General features: G+C 46.0%; 1 protein-coding gene across 1 annotated transcript in view; it reads right to left on the bottom strand.

Annotated features, from left to right (window-relative positions):
* Positions 1-3047: 3047 nt before the first annotated feature.
* cbfa2t3 (CBFA2/RUNX1 partner transcriptional co-repressor 3) overlaps positions 3048-19988 on the bottom strand; it is a 33032-nt gene continuing 16091 nt past the window's right edge. Inside the window, 11 exon segments of the mRNA XM_037247094.1 lie at positions 3048-3907; positions 3909-4046; positions 4856-5046; positions 12734-12802; positions 12992-13286; positions 14298-14383; positions 14915-15198; positions 16657-16838; positions 17448-17537; positions 17618-17859; positions 19358-19504. Coding sequence (XP_037102989.1) covers positions 3479-3907; positions 3909-4046; positions 4856-5046; positions 12734-12802; positions 12992-13286; positions 14298-14383; positions 14915-15198; positions 16657-16838; positions 17448-17537; positions 17618-17859; positions 19358-19504 — 2153 coding nt within the window. The 3' untranslated portion in view covers positions 3048-3478.

Genomic DNA, 19988 nt, shown 5'->3' with positions numbered 1-19988 from the left:
CAGTTAAAGAGCGGTATTAGCAACAGGGAGGAAAGCATGCAAGAAATAAATACAAATCAGAATTTAATTCCTCTGGCACATTTTACCTCATCTAAAAACGGCAACGGGAACTTGAAGAGAGAGAAAATCAAACAAAGAAGAAAGTGTTTCCGGGTTTCAGTCAACCTTTCCTACAGATATTTTTTTTCGTCATGTCATAGTGTATTGCACAATACCGTATAGAATGCTGTCAGACACTCCCATTTTCATTCTAGGTAAAGGTCAAAATGGGACCATCCTGAGCCATGACTTTTTGGAGGGGAGGGGGGCGGGGCTTACACAAGTGCTGTATCGGACCTTTTTCACGTTAGCCTTCAAGCGGGCTCTTCAGCAGTGCCTGGAAGGATGCACCATCACTTGAGCTGAGCCTTGAGACGGACGGACGTCATCGGTGACTGTTACCGGTTTCGGGTGCTCCATTTCGCTGCCTGATGTAAAATGGAGAGCCTTGAAAAGCGTTCACAACAGCAGAGCCCGTTTCTTTTCACAGAGTGCAGAGAAAAGAAAATGATCAATCTCATTTGTTTGACACAATGAAGATATTTAAGATCCTCTTCGGGTCTGCTTGCTTGGCGTGAATCTGGCTTCACGCCTGATCACAAACTCTTAATGTTCAAACAAAAAACATTTCCCTACCAAGTACAATGGAAGCAAATCGCTTTTGGTTGTCTTTTGGTCATTTACAAGCGGTCTGTTCGGTTTGGTTTGTTTCTCGGAGGGCTTGATTGCAGACGAGGGCGCTTGAAAGGACTTGCCACCGTAACGCTCGTTTGATGCCGATATCGTTTACACACACAGCACGTGAACACAGATAGTGTCGCTACATATCTCTGTCAGTCGTTTGCCTGTGGTCTTTTATTAAAGCTCGGAGGGTTTCAAGTACAAAAGAGGTGGCGGGGAAAAAAAGGAAAATCATTTTTATAAAACTATTCACACTGGACCACATGCTCACCATTCATGAGTTTCATCTCTGCAAGGCTTTGTAACTGCTAGAAGATACAAACAGTCCAAAGGAGACAAAAGTGAAACGGTTCGCTCTCGGACTGTTTGCATTTCAGACACTTTGGTTAACTGTAGTGAAGCGCCAAGCTCGTCCTATCTGGTTTGGCATCAAAGCCGCTTTATGGCAATGCAGGAGTACTTTGGTCTGCGCTTTTATTGGTTTGGGATGACAAATGGCTCGTCACGCGGTTCAGTGATATGTTTGGTTGTAGTTTCACTCACAAATGACGGACGCAATTACGGTGGCAAGGCCTTTGGCGATCCATAAGCAAATACTAGCCTAGCTATGTTAGCGGTAGCGCCGCTAGCATATTAGTTATGCTAGCGGCGCGACTGCTACGTCTGCACTCAGCCCATCTTTTTCAAAGTCCAGGTGAAGATCTCCTGGTGATTAGCTGTATGGTCTCAGGAGGTAGCAAGTGAGGAGTGCTCTGGCGTCGCCAAAGTCAACACAGAGGCCATTTTGTAGCAAATACAACAACAACAACAAAAATGCTACACACAGATGCAGCCAAAGGTTGCAGCTTCTTTGCACAGGATCGGCTTTAAAAAAACGGTGTTTAGTAGAACCAAATACTTGTAAAGCGTAGTGGGGGTCAAATGAACCTCTGATATTGGCTGTAGTTCATTTGAATAAATCATTGGAATATTCCAAATGAGCGCTCATTGTTCACAGGACTCAATAGAAACTAGAAATGGAGCTAAATCTGCTATATGAATTGGGTCCCCTCCCACGGGGGCAAAATATGAAGTACGTCACTCAGAAAATATTCCCCCATATTTGATGAGAATGAACCATCATTACATCTCTTGACTTTATCTTCAGTTAGTTCATTAAAGCCTAATTCACGGATTCCTGAAAGTCATGCAGTCCATGCACACTTGATCTGTCAGAATGTACTTTCCCCTACATCTACGCCACTGAAGAAAAGCCATTGAATTATTATTAATAAAAAAGAGAGAGAAAGAGAGAGAGAGCGAGAGGGGGGGGGGGGGAAAGCAGTTGATACATTGAAGAAACAAATGTACTGTGAGAAAAATCATATTCTGGACATTAAACTTTAAAGGTTTCTGTTATTTGGCAAACACATTTTTGGACCTCTTTAAATACTATGTACATTCACATTAAGTTACTGATGTTACTTTAAATATATTTATATGTATCTATATTATATGACACCCTATGGGCAGTTGCTGAGGTTCCATTCAGTAGCTGAATTCTCTTCATATTGCACCTCCGTCCTCTCACTGTCTTACAATGCGAGCCATACAAAATATTCTACAAGAGGGGGTTCATCTCAATCAATCAGATAGATACAACAAATGAGTAGATGGTGGGGCAAACGTCCTCGCCCGCACCTCACTGCTCGGTCCCCCGTCATGACCAAAACCAAAAGTAAGCAAACGAAACAGAAAAAGGATCCACAAAATGAGCGAAGGAGAGAAAAATATCTACAAGCAGGTTCCATCCCTTGTCCAGGCTGTCCTGCTCCGATGTTCACGCCAAAGCAGGCGGGGTGGGGGAGAGGGGGGGGGGGGGTCAAAAGGTCAGGTGTTTGGGGATGAAGGGAGGTAGAAAAAGAGGAGTGTCTGCACCGTCCGTCTCTTGGCTCTGTTCATCGTGCTTTGGAAAAAGGTGTGTGAATGTGACGGGAAATATCACCTCACGGCTGGAGATTAAAAAAGAAGAAAGGAACCCAAACAGACACATCCGACGCTCGTGCGTGTTCTGCTGGAGGTTTTTGGTAGCTACATTATGTCGCTTGATTTCCGTGTAGCTTTTCCGTTGCCTCTTTTTTTTTTGCTTCCCGCTCGCAAATTTCATCGGGGCGAGGCCTCGGTCCGTTTCAGCGAGTGTTTGACGTCCATCCGTTGGCTCGCTGAAGGATCGCTGAAGCCTCCGTTCTGTGGCGGGCGGGCGGGCGGGGGGTCGGGGTGGGTGGGTGCTGAGGAGGTGATGTTGCTTTGCGTTTGGTTACGAGCGCTTCTCTTTATCACTTAGTCACTTTGGCAGTGTCATACAAAGGTTTGGATTACGTTGTTTTTTTTTTTTTTATCTTTGAATTCATTTGGGTTCACAATGGTTTCGAGAGGTGAGTCCGGCGTAGATTTTTCTTGGCTCGCTAGCAAGGTAGTTAGCAGTTTAAAACTCCCTTTCGTTTCATGATGGTTAACAAACGTCACTATCATCACGCTTTGTTTCTCTTATTTAGAATATTTGGACTGTTCTTGGTTTTCCCTTAAAGCCAGAAAGAAACGTTCCATAAATCCTAAGTTGTGTTTTCTGAGGAACGGCAGGACATTGACCAAAAAAAAAATCCTTATCTGTTAGCATTTGGAGACGGGACTGTTAGTGCATATAACAGGTCTGGGTGCTCACATTGGGGCAAAATGATTTGGGAATCGAAGTGCTAATTGGTCTTGTCATCCTCAACACTCAACTTAAGAGCACATCCTGGTCAGCAAACGCTACGATATCTTGCTGTCGCTCATCAACATTGTGCTCACTGAATGCCAAAGCCACCCGTTGCAAAAGGCAGACTTGAGAACTTTGAAAGGAGCAAGGGGGGAAAAGGGGGTCAAGGTGAGATGAAGATTCCTCAGTTTGGTTTTGTCCTACCAGGGGACGGGACGGAACGTCAGCGAGATGTGGCGTCGAGCAGCGCCGGCGTGGCCGGAGTGGTGGAGCGAGAGGCGCTACTCGAACTGCTCTCCTTGGGGCTGGCCGACATGCTGCCGCCGCCGGCGCCTCCGGCCGCCACGCCGCTCTGGCCCGCCAGCGCCAGCGGACCCGGCGGGGCGCCCTCCGAGTGGGCGGGGGGCGCCCCGCCGGAAGCCGAGGTGCCGAGGGGAACGGCGGCGCCCCCCGGAAGCCCTTGCAGGCCTTGACCGCAGACGTGGTGGTGCCTCTCCCAGTCTTTGTGCTGGCAGAAGGAGCCGCAGTAGCGAGCCGTGTTGCAGCCGCTACACGTTTCGCTGGCTTTCCGCCCGCAGTTCCAGCAACTCTGGTGAGACAGTGGGAGAGAGACAGACGGTTGATAAAAATAAGTCGCTTTTGCTCTCCCAGACATAACGCCGTCGCGCGCTCGTGTGTTTGGAACTCGATTTACGGCTTTCCCGCGAAATCTATTTACACGGCGGATATGTTTGAAGTCGGCTCTGGCTGGAGTCACCAGCAGGTGGTGGTCATCTGCTCCGGAATGGCCTCAGTCTGGCAGCCTGCTCTTCCCATCTGGGGCTGTCTGCCATTATTAGACAAACAACTGGACTGCTTCCGCGGCCGTGATGGCTCCGTGGCCGTGCGACTCCAGAGCCAAGAGCTGAATGTCAGAGGCTGATGCTGATAATGTAGCCTTTCGCAAAACTGGGAGGGAGGGAGCGAGCCAGCCTCAGTCCCGCTTTCAATCGTGACATCCCACCTCCAAGAATTCATGTCAAAAGCTGTTTTTAATTTGTACTGCGACCGCTCGTAAAGGCTCAAAATAGGCAAATCAATTTAGCCTTGCCTCTAGGTAAGAGCACAAAGTTGGTTGTGTGAATTTAAAAAACAAAACCAAAACAAAAAAACAAATGAAATTGAAAAAAAAGTTGTTATATAAAGAGGAAAAACAGTTGTATAAAAAAAAAAAAAAGATTATATAAAGAGGAAAAACAATTGTTCTTTTGTTAGCGTGTCATATTTTTGTTGTTTAAGAAAACCCTGACTTACGGTCCCTGCAATTAACATGCAAAAAAAAATAAAAATGCTCGTAATTTGGTCCATCTGTATTTCTCTTGCGCAAAAAGTGAAGCTGTTGCTGTCTGTGGTACTCACTTCACTGGAGTCCTCCTGCTGGTTGATGACCGTAAGTGCATCCTCGGAGGCTTGCCTCTTGGCCTCGGCCAGGGCTCGTTCCATTTTGGAGCGTTCTGCCGAAATCATCTCGTGAGCTTTCCTCTCCGCGTCCGACACGGCCTTCTGCAGCTCCGACATGGCCTGCCGCTTGACTTCGTTCACGGCTTCCTCTGAGAAAGCAAAAGGGAAAGACAAGAGTCGCGTTAGGGCCTCCGCCGTCACTTCTTAAGCCGCTGTTTTGTCATCTCTTGGCGAACAGATGCACGCCATCCAAGAGTGAAAAAAGTTGAAGCCAGAAATGAGGAACATCCAGACTGTCGGCGATGAACACAATCTGGACTCGCACAGCAGATGCCTCCAAAGTTTTGTCACCAGCTTGGCTGTTGAGCCGCCATCATGGAATTCCCTTCCTGCCCGTTCCTCTCACAAATCCTCAGGCTCCAGGAATGCTCATCATCGCGACAATGCTCCCCGTACTCGACATTGTTGTGCGTACTTCCAGGAAATATTCAATAACGAGGCAGTTACGGCACAATATTTGGACAAAAGGAAACTCTGGCGTCGAGATGGAGCGTGTGCTTCCCCGTGAAAGACATTTTCTATGCTTCCAAGCTAATAGCAATAGTTTGTTGTGGAGTGTCATAGTGAGATGTCTTGTGATAAGATCTTCATGGACATTTGACATCCAAAGTTCTTCTGCATGGAGGAAGCAGATGGTTCGAAAAATACATGCTGTGTAGGTAGTAGGGGTGTAAATCGCGGGTTTTGTAACGATACGATATCATATCGATACAAAGAACCACGATATTTGCCGATATCTTAAAGCCTGCTGTGATTCATTCACGATACATCACGATATAGTGCTCTACGATCGATTTATAACAATTCATACGCAAAATCAACAAGGTACTGCAAACTCTTTATTTAGGAAATTACAAAGTGCTTCCAAACGAATGACTTGAAGCCCAAAGGGGAGCGAATTTCCTCGTCTTCTTGGACACTAGCCATAGCACCAGCCCAGGAGCCGCGTAGTTGTCGGCTCCCCTTTCACGTGCCTGCTCTGCTCACAACACAACACGCCGCGCACTGCTCCCGGAAAGAGGAAGCAAGCAACAATGAACTGGATTTCAAAATAAAGTCGCGTCTAATGTCCGAGGTCAAAAACGGGCGATATAGATCGATGTTTACGTTTAGCGTCGATGCCAACAAATCGTAGAGCATTATATCGATTAATCGATGTGTATCGATGAATCGTTACACCCCTACTAATTAGGGTTTCAAACTAGGGTTAGGGTTTCCGACTAGGGTTTTAAACCAAGGTTAGGGTTACAAACTAGGTTTTAAAGCTAGGCTTAAGGTTTCCAACGAGGCTTTCAAACTACTTTTAGGGTTTCTAAGATTAGGGTTTCTAACTAGGCTTTCAAAACTAGGGTTAGGGTTTTCGACTAGGGTTTCCAAAGTTAGGGTTAGGGTTAGGATTAGGGTTGGGGTTAGGGTTTCTAACTAGGCTTTCAAAACTAGGGTTAGGGTTAGGGTTAGAGTTAGGGTTAGGGTTACTAACTAGGCTTTCAAAACTAGAGTTAGGGTTAGGGTTAGGGTTTCTAACTAGGCTTTCAAAACTAGGGTTAGGGTTTCCGACTAGGGTTTCCAAGGAGTTTTGCCATCGCTAATTAGGGTTTCAAACTAGGCTCAGGGTTTCCGACTAGGGTTTTAAACCAAGGTTAGGGTTTCAAACTAGGTTTTAAAGCTAGGGTTAGGGTTTCCAACGAGGGTTTCAAACTACTTTTAGGGTTTCTAAGATTGGGGTTTCTAACTAGGCTTTCAAAACTAGGTTTAGGGTTTTCGACTAGGGTTTCCAAAATTAGGGTTAGGGTTAGGATTAGGGTTGGGGTTAGGGTTTCTAACTAGGCTTTCAAAACTAGGGTTAGGGTTAGAGTTAGGGTTAGAGTTAGGGTTAGGGTTACTAACCAGGCTTTCAAAACTAGGGTTAGGGTTTTCGACTAGGGTTTCCAAAGTTAGGGTTAGGGTTAGGATTAGGGTTGGGGTTAGGGTTTCTAACTAGGCTTTCAAAACTAGGGTTAGGGTTAGAGTTAGAGTTAGAGTTAGAGTTAGAGTTAGAGTTAGAGTTAGAGTTAGAGTTAGAGTTAGAGTTAGGGTTAGGGTTAGGGTTAGGGTTAGGGTTAGAGTTAGGGTTAGGGTTACTAACCAGGCTTTCAAAACTAGAGTTAGGGTTAGGGTTTCTAACTAGGCTTTCAAAACTAGGGTTAGGGTTTCCGACTAGGGTTTCCAAGGAGTTTTGCCATCGCTAATTAGGGTTTCAAACTAGGCTCAGGGTTTCCGACTAGGGTTTTAAACCAAGGTTAGGGTTTCAAACTAGGTTTTAAAGCTAGGGTTAGGGTTTCCAACGAGGGTTTCAAACTACTTTTAGGGTTTCTAAGATTAGGGTTTCTAACTAGGCTTTCAAAACTAGGGTTAGGGTTTCCGACCAGGGTTTCCAAGGAGTTTTGCCATTGCTATTTAGAGTTTCAAACTAGGGTTAGGGTTTCCGACTAGGGTTTTAAACAAAGGTTAGGGTTACAAACTTGGTTTTAATGCTAGGGTTAGGGTTTCCAACGAGGGTTTCAAACTACTTTTATGGTTTCTAAGATCACGGTTTCTAACTAGGCTTTCAAAACTAGGGTTAGGGTTTCCGACCAGGGTTTTAAACAAAGGTTAGGGTTACAAACTTGGTTTTAATGCTAGGGTTAGGGTTTCCAACGAGGCTTTTCAAACTACTTTTAGGGTTTCTAAGATTAGGGTTTCTAACTAGGCTTTCAAAACTAGGGTTAGGGTTTTCGACTAGGGTTTCCAAAGTTAGGGTTAGGGTTAGGGTTAGGATTAGGGTTGGGGTTAGGGTTTCTAACTAGGCTTTCAAAACTAGGGTTAGGGTTAGAGTTAGGGTTAGGGTTACTAACTAGGCTTTCAAAACTAGAGTTAGGGTTAGGGTTTCTAACTAGGCTTTCAAAACTAGGGTTAGGGTTTCCGACTAGGGTTTCCAAGGAGTTTTGCCATCGCTAATTAGGGTTTCAAACTAGGCTCAGGGTTTCCGACTAGGGTTTTAAACCAAGGTTAGGGTTTCAAACTAGGTTTTAAAGCTAGGGTTAGGGTTTCCAACGAGGGTTTCAAACTACTTTTAGGGTTTCTAAGATTGGGGTTTCTAACTAGGCTTTCAAAACTAGGGTTAGGGTTTTCTACTAGGGTTTCCAAAATTAGGGTTAGGGTTAGGATTAGGGTTGGGGTTAGGGTTTCTAACTAGGCTTTCAAAACTAGGGTTAGGGTTAGAGTTAGGGTTAGAGTTAGGGTTAGGGTTACTAACCAGGCTTTCAAAACTAGGGTTAGGGTTTTCGACTAGGGTTTCCAAAGTTAGGGTTAGGGTTAGAATTAGGGTTGGGGTTAGGGTTTCTAACTAGGCTTTCAAAACTAGGGTTAGGGTTAGGGTTAGAGTTAGAGTTAGAGTTAGGGTTAGGGTTAGGGTTAGGGTTAGGGTTAGGGTTAGGGTTACTAACCAGGCTTTCAAAACTAGAGTTAGGGTTAGGGTTTCTAACTAGGCTTTCAAAACTAGGGTTAGGGTTTCCGACTAGGGTTTCCAAGGAGTTTTGCCATCGCTAATTAGGGTTTCAAACTAGGCTCAGGGTTTCCGACTAGGGTTTTAAACCAAGGTTAGGGTTTCAAACTAGGTTTTAAAGCTAGGGTTAGGGTTTCCAACGAGGGTTTCAAACTACTTTTAGGGTTTCTAAGATTAGGGTTTCTAACTAGGCTTTCAAAACTAGGGTTAGGGTTTCCGACCAGGGTTTCCAAGGAGTTTTGCCATTGCTATTTAGGGTTTCAAACTAGGGTTAGGGTTTCCGACTAGGGTTTTAAACAAAGGTTAGGGTTACAAACTTGGTTTTAATGCTAGGGTTAGGGTTTCCAACGAGGGTTTCAAACTACTTTTATGGTTTCTAAGATCACGGTTTCTAACTAGGCTTTCAAAACTAGGGTTAGGGTTTCCGACCAGGGTTTTAAACAAAGGTTAGGGTTACAAACTTGGTTTTAATGCTAGGGTTAGGGTTTCTAACGAGGGTTTCAAACTACTTTTATGGTTTCTAAGATCACGGTTTCTAACTAGGGTTAGGGTTAGGATTAGGGTTGGGGTTAGGGTTTCTAACTAGGCTTTCAAAACTAGGGTTAGGGTTAGGGTTAGAGTTAGGGTTAGGGTTACTAACTAGGCTTTCAAAACTAGAGTTAGGGTTAGGGTTTCTAACTAGGCTTTCAAAACTAGGGTTAGGGTTTCCGACTAGGGTTTCCAAGGAGTTTTGCCATCGCTAATTAGGGTTTCAAACTAGGCTCAGGGTTTCCGACTAGGGTTTTAAACCAAGGTTAGGGTTTCAAACTAGGTTTTAAAGCTAGGGTTAGGGTTTCCAACGAGGGTTTCAAACTACTTTTAGGGTTTCTAAGATTGGGGTTTCTAACTAGGCTTTCAAAACTAGGGTTAGGGTTTTCGACTAGGGTTTCCAAAATTAGGGTTAGGATTAGGGTTGGGGTTAGGGTTTCAAACTAGGCTTTCAAAACTAGGGTTAGAGTTAGGGTTAGGGTTAGAGTTAGGGTTAGGGTTACTAATCAGGCTTTCAAAACTAGGGTTAGGGTTTTCGACTAGGGTTTCCAAAGTTAGGGTTAGGGTTAGGATTAGGGTTGGGGTTAGGGTTTCTAACTAGGCTTTCAAAACTAGGGTTAGGGTTAGAGTTAGAGTTAGAGTTAGAGTTAGAGTTAGGGTTAGGGTTAGAGTTAGGGTTAGAGTTAGGGTTAGGGTTAGGGTTAGGGTTAGGGTTAGGGTTAGGGTTAGAGTTAGAGTTAGAGTTAGAGTTAGAGTTAGAGTTAGGGTTAGGGTTAGGGTTAGGGTTACTAACCAGGCTTTCAAAACTAGAGTTAGGGTTAGGGTTTCTAACTAGGCTTTCAAAACTAGGGTTAGGGTTTCCGACCAAGGAGTTTTGCCATCTCTAATTAGGGTTTCAAACTAGGCTCAGGGTTTCCGACTAGGGTTTTAAACCAAGGTTAGGGTTTCAAACTAGGTTTTAAAGCTAGGGTTAGGGTTTCCAACGAGGGTTTCAAACTACTTTTAGGGTTTCTAAGATTAGGGTTTCTAACTAGGCTTTCAAAACTAGGGTTAGGGTTTCCGACCAGGGTTTCCAAGGAGTTTTGCCATTGCTATTTAGGGTTTCAAACTAGGGTTAGGGTTTCCGACTAGGGTTTTAAACAAAGGTTAGGGTTACAAACTTGGTTTTAATGCTAGGGTTAGGGTTTCTAACGAGGGTTTCAAACTACTTTTATGGTTTCTAAGATCACGGTTTCTAACTAGGCTTTCAAAACTAGGGTTAGGGTTTCCGACCAGGGTTTCCAAGGAGTTTTGCCATCGCTAATTAAAGTTTCAAACAAGGGGTAGGGTTTCCGACTAGGGTTTTAAACCAAGCTTAGGGTTACAAACTAGGTTTTAAAGCTAAGGTTAGGGTTTCCAACGAGGGTTTCAAACTACTTTTAGGGTTTCTAAGATTAGGGTTTCTAACTAGGCTTTCAAAACTAGGGTTAGGGTTTCCGACCAGGGTTTCCAAGGAGTTTTGCCATTGCTAATTAGGGTTTCAAGCTAGGGTTAGGGTTTCCGACTAGGGCAGGGGTGTCAAACTCATTTTTTTCGCGGCCGCATTGTAGTCATAGTTTCTTTCGGAGGGCCATTATGACTGTCAACCCAAATAAATGTATGAGCACCTCATATTATATACAGTATACGCTACAAAACAAACTGACAAATAACTCGTTTTCAAATCAAACTAGTAAAAAATGGTCAAATATATTCGCGGGCCACATAAAATGGTGTGGCGGGCCGTATCTGGCCCCCGGGCCTTGAGTTTGACACCTGTGGACTAGGGTTTTAAATCAAGGTTAGGGTTACAAACTAGGCGTGTAAATCGCGGGTTTTGTAACGATACGATATCATATCGATACAAAGAACCACGATATTTGCCGATATCTTAAAGCCTGCTGTGATTCATTCACGATACATCACGATATAGTGCTCTACGATCGATTTATAACAATTCATACGCAAAATCAACAAGGTACTGCAAACTCTTTATTTAGGAAATTACAAAGTGCTTCCAAACGAATGACTTGAAGCCCAAAGGGGAGCGAATTTCCTCGTCTTCTTGGACACTAGCCATAGCACCAGCCCAGGAGCCGCGTAGTTGTCGGCTCCCCTTTCACGTGCCTGCTCTGCTCACAACACAACACGCCGCGCACTGCTCCCGGAAAGAGGAAGCAAGCAACAATGAACTGGATTTCAAAATAAAGTCGTGTCTAATGTCCGAGGTCAAAAACGGGCGATATAGATCGATGTTTACGTTTTGCGTCGATGCCAACACAAATCGTAGAGCATTATATCGATGAATCGATGTGTATCGATGAATCGTTACACCCCTAGTAGGTAGTCTTACACTTTGATTGTTTGCTCACTCTTGGGCTGGATGCTAATGGGTCACCAAACATACATATTAACCCATCTTTGTTGTCAATGGCACTGAATGAGTTACGTAATAGGCAAATCTGCTTTTGATTTGAATTCCTCCATCATGCAAGCTATTTTCAGCTATAAAAGATTCCACCTTAAGGCTGCCCATTTCCATCCCAAGCACAAAGGTGATCCTGTTTGTAATCGACACTGCTGCCTTTTTTGAATTCCTCCAGTCAAGTAGCACTCTCCACACACACGCACGCACGCACTATCGCAATTTGCATTTTCACGTCAACACATTAAATCAGACGCGTCTCAGTGCTTTGCCTCATCCTCACATTTCCTTCATCCTCCACTTCATTCCCCCCCCCCTTTATCCCTCAAGCATTATCTGCATTATCTTGAATCTTGAATCTCAATTATCAAGCCTAATGTATGCACCACCGAGATAAGTTTGCAAATTTAATTAATTCTTATCAAGGAGAGTACATAGCAGATGCTAGGGCAATTAGCACTTAATGAAAAACACAGGGGCAGCGGCGGTATTAACGTTATAATTCCGCAGGGATTTGCCAAGTTTTTCCACAGACCAGATCCTTTTTTTTTTGTTTTTTTTGGTCCTGAAATCTGGATCAGAGAAAAGTCTGTTTTGAATGAAAAGGAGGCGGGGCAGACTAGCAAACGCAAAACAAACACACAGTGAAAGCAAGATGCTGCTGTGAGTGAGACACATTACTCACCCTGCTTGTTTTGGAGGTGCTTTAGCGCTGGCGAAAGCGGGATGCTTGTAGTGCCTGTATGAAAAACAACTGCAGTTAAAATTGACTTTTTTTTTTTTCTGCGGGTGAAAATGCAGCGCAATATTTTTGCCAACAGCAGCAGCGTCTTTGCTCCACGGAGATTAAGGACTTGCCCCAAAAGATTTTTGGACAAAGGTGGAGCCAAATGAAGGGGATTGAATCAAATGTATGTTTGCGTCCGTTTGGAATGTATGGATTTGTATTTCTAAATATTGATATCAATGCTGCTGTGGCTTGCCTGGGCCTGCATTTTCACCGCAGCTTAACTGCAGTGGCCTTTCATAGTGGTTACAGATGGAAGGCATTTTGCCAACATTTTCCAGAAGCTTTCAATCCTCCCGCCTCACCGACCTGACTCGAAAGTTCTGAGCCACGTTTCCACCAAATGGTACAGTTAGCATCTCCGCTAACTTTGTGATTTTGTCAGCAGTGGCCATGGAGCCATTTGGACATTTGGTGGAAAGAACCGGGCTTCGGTGGCGAGATGTATGATGGTGTCGCTTTTGGGAGGCTTTTGTTAGATGCTGAGGTTCTTACCAGCTTTTCTCCAGATTTCCTCGGGCAGGTATCCCGATGGAGGCCTGTGCAGAAAGTCTCTGTGGATCTCTGAAACGCACACAGACAGACAGACAATCAATAACGCACAGGTACTTTGCGCGTAACCCTAAAATATCGCGTCAGGATGACCTCATGCTTTACGCTACGTTAAAGTTCCCTCCTAAGCGTAAAGCTCGGCAGCATCCTAAAAAGGGGCCCTACCTTGCTACACGTGCCAAAACATGTGTGTTTGTCTACCTGTCTGTCTGCCTGTCTGCCTTTCAGCAGCCGAGGAAGCTCCTTTGGGCACTGCCTCACTGCTGCTAGCTGTGTTGGAGGACGAGTTGTGGTGAGGAGGAAGAGGAGGAGGAGGAGGAGGAGGAGGAGGAGGAAGGCAGTGCTGGCCGTTGCTCCCACCTTTTTTCATCTCCTCCACGTCGCTGTAGCGCCGGATCCAATGATTCATCTCCTCCCGGTCGGCCTCCTGGCAGCGTCGTAGCACCGTCAGAGAGCGACGCGTCTTCTCCACCATGTCCATGATACAGTTCAGCAGCTGATGGGAATAATGGAGATGAATATTTATTATGAATGACAACAACTTTAATCGGGGCATTGTTCTTTTGTACGTTCTATTGTTGCAAATTTAAATACAGTCAATTTAAACAAAGTTTGAAATGTAATCTAAATTTCATTTTGAAATAAAATTAAATAAATTAAAATTCTAATTAAAAAACTAAAAATACAGCCTAACTTGCAATGAGCGTTACAGAAATGTTGAAATGAATATATTTATATTATTATTATATTCTTTAAATTTAATTTTAACATGAAATACATTCATATTTAAATAAACGTAAAATTTAATTTAATTTAAAATTTTAAAATACAGCCTAATTTGCAATGAGTGCTACGAAAATACGGCCTATATATATCTATTTTTTCCATTTCCAGGAGACGTAACGGTCAGTCATTCTAATTTGCAAGTTCCCCTCAGTTGTTGCCCATGTGCTAGTTAGTGATTTAGAATTTGTGAGCGCGCTGCAATAATAACAACGGAACAGCTGGACTACAGATGAAAAGGTTGAGCGAATTCCTTCCAGCCTTCTGCTCCATTTGCTGCCAGATTTTCTTTCAGTTCTCTTTTCCCCCGTCTCATTGTAGCGTCGCCGCCTTTTGCTACTCCACTAAATGGCTTTAACATGTTCAACATTGGGTCCTTTCACATTATCCACGTTGGCTCTGCTGCCGTGCCGTCGGTCGGTCGGTCGCTCGCTCTGCGCCCGTCACTCTCCTCTCGGTGAGCTATATTTATTTCAGCGAAGTGTTTCTAATTTGGCAGGGGTCCAAGCCTGGCCGGTTCTCTCCATGACTGCAGCTCTTGTCTCAGCTGCTCTGCCCAGCTGGAGCTGCTCTCTGCTGGGTCCCGGGCTCCATCTGGGGCCCTATTTCTTTGCCTGACTGTGCGTGTGTGTGTGTGTGTGTCTGGTGGATGTGTGCGCTAATGCTTTCCCGGAGCTAAATGTTGACAAACTGTTTGCATGCGAGTGATGTCAAAAATGCCTACATTATCGAGATGCTTCCATTCTTCTGCCCACTCTCGATCTGTTAGACGGTGGTCGATCACTTCCTCTTGGCGGGCTCCGTGCATTGCTGTGACAGAAAGGCAGAAGATTTTCAATCCGCTCAACTACATTCAAAGTCGCAGGGAGGTTTTGTAAACATTTCAACAAATGTGGTCCGGCATGCTGGATTGCAGGAGCTTTTCCAGAACACCCAACATGAGCCTGAGTCACCTTATCACAGAGCCGCCATATTGGCTAGCTAGCTAGCTAGATGGATTCTTATAATAATATAATATAATATAATATAATATAATATAATATAATATAATATAATATAATATAATATAATATAATATAATATAATATAATATAATATAATATAATAATGAGCTTGTAACTCATCAAGGGGACACTTTGGCTGAGAATGCACGTCTTTCTTTCTCTCGGGCTAAAGCAGTCGGAAGGCATATATAGTTGCCACAGTTGTAGCACACGGGTATGTATGGCCGGGGGCTTTATATAGCTGCACGGCCACGAGGATTAACACAGTGGACTGACAACTGGTCATTGTTCCTGCCCCCCCCCCCCTCCAGTAATAAACTCAACGAAGGCGCCGTACCTGTCTGCCGATGTCTTTCTCGACCGTCTCTGTGTTCATTATGCCTGTAAGCGTCTCTGTATTGATGTGCCAGCGCCATGTCCTCCAAGCGGTAGTGCTGAGGGCCCATTTGAGGGTTTTGCGGGTGAGGCAGGCCATTGGGAGGGTGTGTGGGAAGGCCGTTGGGGGGTGGGTGAGCAGGGAGGCCCGTGCTGGGACTGAAGCGCTGGCTGGGGCTAATGGTGCAGGGCCTTTTAGCAAGGTGCTCCGGGTGCAAGCCATCTCTCTCTGAAGAGTCTTTGGTCCTGTGGAGCACAGAAATGTTGAACTTGACGTACGCAGCAAAGCAGGACACCCGTTCAAGTCGGATCCAAGCGCACCAGTGTTGATATCGTTCAAGTAATTGCAATATGACTTGGCTAATCCTTCAGGGTAAATGAAACACACAAAGAGAGCTCAAGTGATTGTCAAATGTTTTTTTTTTTTTTCCAGCCGCTTGCAGCTGCTTGGATGCTGAAGCTCCAGCAAACTCTGTCAATACTGTAAATTGGACAACTCCCACGCTTGCATGTGCACAAGCATGAACGCTATTCCCGTGGAGAGACGCTTGTTGTTCAGCTACAGTGGCGGCGGCGGCGCCCAGCTGCACGCCATATGCGGCAAACAAAGCCAAGTCCGAGCGTCTCCAGCGTTTCATCTGAAGATTGCAACTATTCTTCAGCTCGGGCTGCAATACGGACCAAACGCGGATCGTGCGGCAGATGTTTAGAGACGGCGTGTAGGAGTTGTTTAAGCGAGTGTGTGTATGTGTGTGCGTGAGTGAGGCCGTTTTGCGGCCATCTGCTCAGTTTAAAGTGGAGTGTTGATATTAATCTTTCAGGCATTCGGATGGGAATCAGTCAAAGGCCAACCAATGCTTGACGGCGGCGTGTAATAGACGTGCACGGCGGTTATCCGTGTGTATTTTCAGCGTGCCGGCAATACTCGTACACATCCTCGGCTCTGGCGAGCGACAAATCATACGAACAGCTGGCGCGGCCGAGCCTCCCCCCTCCCTCCCCCGAGCGAGCCGGGCCCGCTGTGGATAAGGCAAGAGGTCGGGAGGCGGAGGTGTGCGGATTACAGTCCCATCCAAACCACCTCCCCTCACCCTACGGAGGATGTGTTCAGTGTTACGGTCAGCACATCGCCATCTGGACACATATGGACAGCTGCTGGGAGCCTGCAGGTCATGCACTTAAAGGGCCAGAGAGAGACATTGACGAAGTCAGGGATTTCACATGCAGAAAACATGGACGAGTTGGAAAAATGTGTCACATTCACCGAGGAGTAAATAAAGCAAAACACAAAACGTTTTGGGAAATTGTGCCGTCACAGGTTTTCTGCCGCGTCGTCTCTTTTAATACCTTCCTGCCTGCTGTCCCGACGGACAGCCTGGCAACGATTGTTCCCCAGACGTCGGATGATAGATGGATGAATAGATAGATAGATAGATAGATAGATAGATAGATAGATAGATAGATAGATAGATAGATAGATAGATAGATAGATAGATAGATAGATAGATAGATAGATAGATAGATAGATAGATAGATAGACAGACAGACAGACAGACAGACAGACAGACAGACAGACAGACAGACAGACAGACAGACAGACAGACAGACAGACAGACAGACAGACAGACAGACAGACAGACAGACAGACAGACAGACAGAGGTAGTACATATAGCCTCCCGCCGGCTTCCGAAATGGTTCATCACCTGTCAGGGGTCCTTCTCTTGCCATGCTCGTTCATCTCCAACATGATCTCGGAAGAATCGAGCGGCGAGCTGGCGTTGGCGTCCAGAAGGAGCTGCTCGTGTTGAGCCAGGTATTGTGCCGGCGTCTGCTTGGCCAGCCTGGCACAGTGCAGCAACTCCCTCTGCAGCAGGGGCAGGTTTGCCTGGAACAAAATGAAAACACTCATTAAAGTGAGTCACAGAGAGAGAGAGAGAGAGCCAGAGAGAGAGAGAGAGACTAAAAGCCAGATAAGGCAGTGAAAAGAGTGAAAGAAGAGGGAGTGATAGATGAAGAGACACAATGAGATAAGACAGATCTCTTGACACATTCCTCTGCCATGTGTCTCCCTCCGAGGTGTGTGTTGTGGATGTGTATTAGCGCTGTCAAATAACTCTGGCAGACGTGTGTGCTTGACAAAACACAGACTGCTGCAATGTCCCAGATGTGGCCGATGGCCGCCCACAAGGATGCACGACACCCAAACACACACACACACACCCCTGACGTTTGGTCTGGACCTTCACCTTAATAATCTACACTCTGTTGACACAAAACACTGCCAGGTACATCTCTCAGGTTAGATTAGCTCCCCCCAAAAAAGTCATGAGCAACACGTTTGGGTCAGAGAGAGGGTAAATAAAAAAAAAATTGAATTTGAGCTGCATATGTTCGTAGAGAAGAGCCCTCCAGTAATGTATGAATGTGCAGGCCGTAGAATCCGGGGCAGCGCTAAATATATAAACAGACGCACACCTGTGCACGCTATATTTACCTTCAGGAAGGGAATGACGAAAGGCCTCAGAGGGAAGTTGGTGGCTTCGTGAAGTTTGGAATGAAACTCTTCAATGGTAAGTGTGGAGTTCTAGAACAATAACAAAACCCTTGAGCCTTTTTTTTTTCCCCAAACATTTGGGTGACATAGTAAATACCCGGCAAACTTACCACCAGCCCCAGGACCAGGCTGCGCACCCGCTCTCCGATCTCCGGCGATATGTCGTTGCCAAATTGCTGCAAGGTCGTCAGGAAACGCTTCAGCTTGCAGAGCTGGCGGGCGCCGCAGGCCGGCGGGAGCTGTTGGTTGGACAACGACGACGTGGACGACATGGCCGGCCCGTTGCTGAAGCCGTTGGGAGTGGACGGGGCGCCGTTCAGCGACGTGGGAGAGTGGCTGCTCCCGTTTAGCACTGCGCAGACAGACAGACGGACGGAAGGAAGGAAGGAAGGGGGGAATTAGGTCACTCCTTTTTGAGGGGGCATCCACGACATCTGGGGGGCTGACGCTCTGATGAAAGATTTCACGCAAGCACCTCACAGTATTGTCACCAGGTTGTGTGTTTTTGTGCAAAGTGCAGCTGTCTCACAAGTGTCACCATTTGATTCCCCTCTGCGGCCACCTGCTCTTGTGTCAGTCTATTTTGCTTGCCCTGTTCCCCCAACTCTCCCCCCACCCACCGACTCACTCACTAGGACACAACTATAAGAGGAACTTGTAAATGAGGTGCCAAAAATAGTCTGTGTTACTTTTATTCCAGTGGCAGGTGTGGAGCTAAATGCGGCGCCGCACATGTTGGCCATCTGAAAACAGATTTGCAGCTCGGAGGTTCACAATCGCATCAACATTCAGGCGCACGTATTTGAAGCCTTACAAAATGTCCGCAAACATGCCCAGCTTCCTGACTTGTTTTCTGCGAAAGCTGCGCTAGCTAGCGGCGCGCGACGCCATTAGCGGCACTTGGCAACAGGTGAAAGAACACGGCCCCACATTGCTATATAGGGAGGAAAGTTGACTGATGCCCTCTGCCCTGCCACCTAGTCTGCTACCAGCTGGTGAACAACACACACACATGAGCGCACACGCAGCCGCCGGCGGCGCACAAGCACTCAGAGACTCTTGTCAACAATTTAGCGGAACAAAAGACACGCCCACCGAGGAGCACACTCCACGCTCAAGTAGCGTCAACACTCGGTCTGCAGAACTGCTAGGAAGCACACATTGTGGAGGATCTCTTGACACGAGTGCCTTCCAACGGTGATGTCATACACACGCACTGAGAATAGATACGGCGACGAGACCTTGCGCCCGCTTGACAGATCTCCCAAACCATCCGCTCGTGGAGGTCTGCCTGCAGCCCCGTACGTCCTGCGTGGAGACTCAGTTTTTGATCGGTGGTGAAACACGTCGGCTGTGTTCACACCCACAACGGCGCCAAACACCCATGTTTAACTGCACCATGAAAATACCAAACCTTGGACTAGGCCACCCCTGCGCAGATTTCAACCGTGCTTTGTGCTAGGCTTGCATTAGCTATGGAAAAATCCAAATGTGTTGCTATTATTATTTTTTACAATGCTTTCCACAAACTCCTGTATTCCCGTAAAAAGCTGCTTGAGGTTTTTTTTTCTTTGTCTTGCACATGCTCAATTTATCGCTTGCCGACGTGGTCGTTGAGCACGAAAGCAAAACAGAAACAAAACCCGCAAGCCTCCCCAGCTGGGAATGATTGTAAATGAACGCAAAAACCATATAAATATCATAAAATAATAAAATACAATAAATATATAATAATAAATAAATAAAATGTGTTATTATTATTTAAGTAAATGAATAAAAATATAAATATACGAATATAAATGAAATAAAAAAAAATCAATCGAAAAAGAGGCGCTTTTTACTTGATTTACTGGTGGTGGGGGTGAAAGAAGCATTACGACTGCTTGCTTGGTTGACTGCCGGGGGTGGAGGAGGCATGGTTGGCGGGGTGGACCTGGGCTGGCTTTTCACATCCGCAGGTGAATCTGGCATTGTTCCAACCTTCGGCACTCTGCTACCTGGCGAGAAGCGGGGACAAATAAAACAGATCAAGATGGAGCACTACGGTGATGAGAAAAGAAAACAAAGGCCGGCGCTGACATTGTCACCCGGGAGCCCGGTTTGCAAGGAACAGAAGCCGCGTGGAAAGAGCCGAAGCAAATCGATGCACGGTGTGGAAATGGCCTCAAATGTGTACTGTGTCTCTGTTGGCTTGAAGAAACACAGGCCTGGGAGACATACAGTAACACCTGCTCACCCACTCAGCTGCTGCTGACCCCCCCCCGCCACTCTCCTTCACACACCGTGTAGCTCTGACATCCCAATCAGTGCCCCTCCAATCTAACCTATGGCACCCACCCACACACACACACAAACACACACAGCACGGCGCGGCGCGGCTGTCCCCTCTCGTCGGCGCTTCAGACAGCCAAGTTGACTGCCAGTGACAAGTGCAGCTGGATCTGCTGCTGTCCATCATTGGGGACTGACTTTCAGGAGAGG

This window comes from Syngnathus acus, chromosome 3 (assembly GCF_901709675.1).
Source record: "Syngnathus acus chromosome 3, fSynAcu1.2, whole genome shotgun sequence".
Classification (NCBI taxonomy): domain Eukaryota; kingdom Metazoa; phylum Chordata; class Actinopteri; order Syngnathiformes; family Syngnathidae; genus Syngnathus; species Syngnathus acus.
The sequence above is the reverse complement of the archived record's forward strand: the minus strand, read 5'-3'. Positions and strand labels throughout refer to the sequence as shown.